The sequence below is a fragment of the Lolium rigidum genome, chromosome 6 (genome assembly GCF_022539505.1).
Source record: "Lolium rigidum isolate FL_2022 chromosome 6, APGP_CSIRO_Lrig_0.1, whole genome shotgun sequence".
NCBI classification, from domain to species: Eukaryota; Viridiplantae; Streptophyta; class Magnoliopsida; order Poales; family Poaceae; genus Lolium; species Lolium rigidum.
The window spans coordinates 343,995,927-344,002,785 of NC_061513.1; the positions used below are offsets into that span (position 1 = coordinate 343,995,927).

Sequence of the window (6,859 nt, forward strand, 5' to 3'; positions counted from 1 at the left end):
GAGCAAGAACTGTAAGGCTTGCGCCCCACAGTATTTTATTAAACCAACCACCAAAAGTTATTTACAAGGAGGAAAAAAAGGAAAACTAGACTAAAGAGTTAACCCAAAGTTTGAAACTATCTACATGTTTGTCCTTAATCCTATGAACATGAAGAAGAGCATCCTGTACAAATCTGCTCCGCCACCCTCTGAAAGAAGGCCGGACCCCCCTGAAGGATTTTTTTAATCCACTCTAACCTCATGTTAGAATTCTTTTGCTTTACCTGCGATTCAAGGACATACGTGATCTAAATTTCTGTAGTTTTCTAACCTTGTAGTATTCAAATGACATGTCATCCAACCCTATGGTTCGTCCAACATGCCACAAGCTCTTTTTCGATTTTCTTTACACACATGTGTCCCATGTTGCGATGATTCTGTAGTCTGTTCTAGATATTGCGTTCATGTTGTAATGTTTTTCTCATGTTGTTGCAAATGTTGCTCTATATATTGTATATGTTGCCATGATGATTATCGGTGATTTGTTGTTAGTAATGAAGATTTATTGCATACACAATTTTTGGCAAATGGATATGTTTGAAAAGCTGCAATGCTTATGCATGTTTTTTTGGCATATAATGAGCAAAAAATATTGCAAGGATGTTGCATGTGAAAATATTATGATGTGAACAGTAGAATCAAGATTCAGGTGAAATTGGACGCCGCACCATCACTAGCACTACCATAGGCATTTGTCGAGCACATAGCTGTGTTTTCTTTTGGTACATTCCAGAGTGCACACTAGCAAATAAGCAGCTGTTACGTTAGCTGCTAAAACCATTTGCACATGAGATCGAAATGTCCCATATCATTTATATTCTGCCTTTTCGCCATAAACAAGAAATCACTCTGACAAAGACGGATTACTTGAAGTGCACCAAACACAGCCTTGTCAATGGCCATGAACCTTTCTTGTAAACCAAAACTTTCTTTTCCAGCTGTACTACCAGTGATTAAGAAGACTCTTTCCTAGTCATAAATTAATCATACTGACCTGGCTATGACGTCCGTGCCCCAAGAACCATCACCAAGCAAGATGAGGCTTCGTTCAAACGTCAGTACTATGTGAGATTGGAATGGAGCTCTCGATGTTACGTTTTGGTTGTTGGCACACAATATTCATTCTTTTTGCGTAGAAAACATTTTTTTTTTTTGCAACTCCTTGAATCAGGATTATAACACCAAGCAGTGTTATAGAATGTATTACTCCTTAGCAGGAGTATATATGTTCTGTTGCAAACAAGAGGGTAATAAAATCGGCATTCCTGCCTTACGATAGCTACCTACTGCCATTTTTTTTTGCTGTTCACAAATGACAACGTCTAAACAACAAACTACTCCTTAGCTCCCCCATCCCATAAAAGAATTATCTCAGGCAAATGTGGCCAGCTATCACAAGATCGAATAAATGTGAAAATTAGCTCCTTAGAGTGCTGTCTGTCTTATTGTCGGCTAATTGTCGTCTCTGTTTTTTTTTACAGAACGGGGACATACTCCTGAATTCCTGATATTGGAAAAGTAAAAGTGGCTAGGAGTAACACCCAAGCTAATTTAAGCGCATTTCAAGCCCTAGCTATCAATCGACCACATATATAGACAATGCTTAGCACCGTTGCAAACTACATATGTTCTCCCCTTTCATAACGGCATTGCATTATCAACTATTCTAGCTAAGCCATGGATGATGATACTATTAAAGTAGCAGTAGCGCACTAGCACGGGATCATGTCAAAGAGAAAGAAAAGGTAGCAGTACAAGATTCCAAGGGCACACGCGTGGTCGCGTGATCAACAAAAGCGCCGGAACAAAACATGACCGGAAGCGCAGCACCAATCCGGGGCAGGAAGTACACAGCACCGACAGAGGGTCACGCAGGACCGCCGCTCCCATATACTGCTGGCCAGAGGATTTCACTGCGGCCGACGACGCCATACATCATCCCGCTTGGATCGATCCAACACGCTGGTATCAGCCAGCAAGATGGGTGTGATACGCGTATATCCAACTGCACACATCACATGGTTCAGGATTCGGGCAGACCTGAAGAGATACAGGAATATATTTTCCTTTGTTTCTGAACTTGTTGCATCTTGTGGCAAGGATGTCGGCAAAGCAATCAAGTTAGGAAGCTCATTTTATAACTGAAACAATTGGCCATAAAAGTAGCTACGAAGTAGGTCAAATAATCAGTAAACTAGACATATCTAACCGGACAAACAATAATACACATTATTGGTCGAAATAACAAAATAAGACTAAACAATCTTTTCTGTAATACAGCTTACTGGGCATCAAGATTTCTGTCTGCATGGAGTGCTAAGAGCATCTCCACCGGCTGCCCTGATAGTGGTCCGATAACATTTTAGGGACGACATCGAAAATGGGTTTGCACCGAAGCGTCCCAAATAGCGGCGGCGGTTTTTCGAGCCTAATAGAAGCGCCGGCAACCCCATGCCAACCCCTTCGTGAAGGGCGCGGATTGGGCGCGCCGGCACCTCGCGGCACAACGGTTTTCGCGGGTGGGGCCGCCTTGTCAGCGAGAGGACGCGACGGTTCGCATCGGAAGCGACGTGCGAAGGTTGGTCGTCGACGTTTAATGGTCTCCCGCGCGGAAATCGAGGCGGCGACGAGGGCGGCGACTGGCTACACGGCGTCCACTCGCCTACGCTGCCGTAAATGCGGGTAGTTTGCACTCCTATTAGTACCGACGCCGTCCACCGCCATGGTGATATCCTCTCATCTCCACCACCGTAGCCGCGTTGTCCTCTCTCGTCTCCACCACCGCCGCCGCGCTAGTCTCTCCTCTCCACCTCAAAAATGTCGCGCTGTCTCCGCATGACGTACTCCATGCTTGGCCTCAACGGCCACGCACTGCTTGCGGCGCCTCAACCACCACCGGGGCCGGAGCCGCAGCCCGACGCCGACTACAGCTCCGACGGCGCAGTCGACCCACGGTTCGCGGTGTGGGACGACACCAACGTCGCAGACGCATAAGCTGAGGCGGCGGAGGAGGCGGCGCAGTGGGGCGAGCAGCCGCGGGCCCCCGACGACCCAGAGCAGGCGGCGATCCTGGCGTCGTTGACCGTGCAGCAATTCCGGAGGTTGAAGGAGGAGAAGCTCGTGCACGCCCTCGAGATCTCGCGCCACCGAGTGGCCACGGAGGAGGCGGGACGCCTCCTAGGCTTCTCGGCAAAGGCTGGCAGCGCGGGGACAGCGGCGCTGGCCGCCATGCTCCACCGCCAGATGCGCGAAGCAAGGGCCTAGAGGTGGGCACAGATGCATGCGGCAAAGGGGAAGAACGACGCCGAGGCAGGCCCGTCACGCGCCCCAACGTACAGCCCCAGTAGATTGAGGTTAAGTTTAAATTTTATTTAGGTTTAAATTCGAGTAACTTTGTATAAATTCCGTATGAATTTCAGTTTTTAATATCATCTCAAGTTTAAATTTCTATCAATTTCTATCGGGGCTAGCCTACGGGGGCGCCACCAGTGTGGGAGCAGCATCCCAAAATAGAGGATGCTCTGCCGGTGCTCTCCCAGACGGCAATTCCGGCGCCTATTTGGGAGGCAACGGTGGAGATGCTCTAAGAGACTCATCACCTCACTAATGGCGGGGTTCAGTTGCCAATTGGTAATGTACATCATTCAGGTCCATCTTACTGAAACGCTAGATGTAATAAAACAAAACAAAAATGTAAGCAAGAACATCATATTATTTCTTTGAAAGTAGAAAATGTTGATGCACTGCTATTGCACTCAACTCTGCATGTTAGGAAATTGATTGCACTAAATTGGTCTGAAACTCTAATTTCTTAACAATGCAGCTTCAAATGGATTATGGATACCATAATACTCGCTTGTACAAACTCAACTCTTAAACAAATTTCATACACGGTGGCATGGTGCCAGATTTCCAGTGGTAGGTAAAACACCACATGTGAACTTAGCTCAGAAATTATAAAGAGTTGTGTCTTTAGGAGATAAGAGATCAACTCATGTCCAGACATGCCTTAACACTGATAGCCATCTCTTTCCTTATATTTCCACTATATCTGTAACTCCACTGGTGCTTTGGCTTCTAAACCATATAAGATTTAAGCAGCAGCGACCTTCCTTCCATCTTCAATGAAATATATGGCCGATTCAGGTACCTAGAAAATAAAAAAGCAATGAACAACGAATGAATATCACTATACTACCTTCCATGAAGACATCAATATTAACAAAATATAGCAGCTACAGTAATGAGATTAAGGTGATAGCTGCTGAACTCAAATATCGTTCAAATAAGTATTGCAGTGTAAAGGTGTAACATCAGATTGTACTCCTTCGTAGCCTAAAGTTTGAATGAATTACTGACTGAGATTTAAAATAGACAGGCATATCTCGTTAGAAAGGAAACCTATATCAGAAATTGATGAAGACTAAGCGATTGTTTGACTTGAGGACATGAGTTGAAGTGCTGAACCATATGGAGATAGGCTCATTAGTTCCTACCTTAAAAGGCTTTAACCATCTCAGTAAAGTATGACAAATGCAGAGTACATCATTGGGCCGAAATGATAAATCTACACTATATTATCCATAATAACAGTGACTGGTAGCAAGATCACCAAAAAGCTACCATGGTACTCCACTCCTATACAAAGCAGGGAGTAACTAAGTACTATTCCCTCCATCCCGTAATATAAGATGTTATTACAACCAATCAGGCTGTAATAACATCGTATGTTATGGAGAGGAGGGAGTACTATATTTCCACTTTCTTGGTCTGGAAGTACAGTAGCTTGATTTTGTTGCATTAGATAAGATAATAAGCTGTTATTTTCAAGTGTTCTTGTGAAACCGAATTAAAATTCAGAAGTTCATAACGTATCAGAAAGCTACCATCTACAAAAGCATAGAGAAAACATAATCCATGATAAAATGATGAAGAGATGATGGATAAATTACGTCGGGCCATGTATCTGTAATGAACTCTACAACATCATATGATATGTCCCCTTGGACATCAATTTGCTCCTTCTCGGTTGGGCCCTGGGAAACACATTACAGCATAGACGATTAAGCAAAGCACTACTAATGAACATCCAAAGCCTTTACAATCTAATAGATATTACTAATATACCTTAACAACAGAAGCTCCAGTAGCAAATTTCTTCCCGAGCTTCTTTGAAGCATCACTCAGCTTTACACCTAAAATCAACATGATCCATTAAACTACGACCACCCTTAATACTCCCTCCGAACCATAATAAGTGTCGGGGGTTTGTTCAAATTTGAGCTAAAACCCTGACAATTATTATGGATCAGAGTAGTAGCAAACACTTCACTAATGAACAATCTCTTCTGCAGAGTTTTAAATAAATCCATATTCATTCTGTTTACTTCAGTAACTTCAAACAGTTAGCACACACCCATTTGACTTGTAAGCAATATAAGAAGGCTTATCAACAGCACTCACCAAACAATTCAAGGCCTTTGACCACGGTAACACATTTGCGCTTGTTGCGGACAATCTTCTCAATAATAACCTCTTGCTTGTCCTATACATACAAAGGGAGCATCATCCACCAATATATTGCATACGTAGATTTAAACTTGCCCAAGCTCAAAGAAAGACATTAATACAACAGTGATTGAGCATAACATGGGCACATCACAAGATCACATACTAAACTAACTAGTCCTAAAGTCAAACATGAGATTGCCTCAAAAGCTGGACTGGCCAAATCGTCACAAGCAATTCCTCAATTTCAGACTAACATAAGGCTTGCCACTAACACCTTCCCCAGACCCCGCACAGTGCGGGAGCTCTCAGCACTGGGTACGTCCTATCTAGGAGTGAAGTTAGACAGCTTGTAAGTGAACCGTGGAAAGTATGCAAGGGAACCAACCTTTTTCTTGAGTTTACCACCAGGCAGTCGTTTCACCTCTTCCTGCTTAGATGCCGAAGCACCCCCTGCAAACACAGCAAACATCAATTTTGACCAAATTCGTCCTATATAGAAGATTCACATCCACACTCGCCACTCCCTAAGAGTACAACAATACGAGCTCATGCCAACCTGTGCTGGAGGAGCCGTCGGCGGTGGAGATACCGACGCCTTGGAGGCGCTCGCCAACCTTGTCAACGTCCTTCTCGCCTCCGCCTTGACGCCAAAACGGATCAACCACACGCAGCGTTAGAAGTCGATAACGCAAACAAAAGCATGCAACAGGATAATAAGCCAGGCAGTTAGGTCAGCGAGGCGAACCGGAGGAGGAGGCGACGAGTTCCTCCGGGTAGACGCCGGGCGCGTGCGCGCGGAGCCAGGGCTTGCAGCGCTCGAAGTCGGGCCCGAACTCGCAGTACTCGGCGGGGAGGCCGCAGACGCCGCAGTAGTTCACCTTCACCGGAGCCAGTTTGTCGGCCGCCATCTCGCCGCCGCCGCCGCTTCCTCCTGATTCGATCCGATCTGATCTGAGGCGGAATGCTCGGCTACGAGGTGGGCTGCGCGAATCTGGGTTGCCCTAGGGCTCGTGCTCGTGGTGGATTTGGTTCTGCTCACACGGATTTGGATTGCGATTTTCTCTTCCTTTCGGAAAAGCGTGAGGGAGAAAGGGAAACTGGCGACTGAGTAGCTGGGTTTTGGGCTGAGAGGCCCTAAATTTGCTTTGGGATAAGATGGGCTTCAGATGTTCTAGGCCCGTGCTTACACAACTTGTCGCTGTGGTTACGACCAAATTCTATTTGCCGCCCAATGCAGACCGGAATGCGCTCTGCGGACCTTGCCAGGCGCACTGGGCCGGCCCAATAAGGTCTATTCGGGTGATTTATG

At 45.5% G+C, this 6,859-nt stretch overlaps 1 protein-coding gene across 1 annotated transcript; it reads right to left on the bottom strand.

Moving 5' to 3' along the window:
* Positions 1–3,788: 3,788 nt before the first annotated feature.
* On the bottom strand, positions 3,789–6,473 carry LOC124661584 (translation machinery-associated protein 22-like). The gene is made up of 7 exons (XM_047199459.1): positions 6,296–6,473; positions 6,107–6,190; positions 5,936–6,000; positions 5,503–5,584; positions 5,167–5,234; positions 4,992–5,075; positions 3,789–4,189 (listed from the first exon to the last, which is right to left on the bottom strand). The coding sequence occupies exons 1-7, from the start codon at positions 6,456–6,458 to the stop codon at positions 4,133–4,135; spliced, it is 603 nt and encodes a 200-aa protein (XP_047055415.1). The 5' UTR covers positions 6,459–6,473; the 3' UTR covers positions 3,789–4,132.
* Between the last annotated feature and the right edge of the window lie 386 nt (positions 6,474–6,859).

Excerpts from the sequence above, each read along its gene's own strand:
- LOC124661584 (XM_047199459.1), bottom strand. The coding sequence starts at position 6,458 with ATGGCGGCCGACAAACTGGCTCCGGTGAAGGTGAACTACTGCGGCGTC. Across the intron at positions 6,001-6,106 it reads CGACGGCTCCTCCAGCACAG|GGGGTGCTTCGGCATCTAAG; the intron begins GTTGGCATGAGC and ends CTGTGTTTGCAG. Across the intron at positions 4,190-4,991 it reads TTACAGATACATGGCCCGAC|GTACCTGAATCGGCCATATA; the intron begins GTAATTTATCCA and ends TTTATTTTCTAG.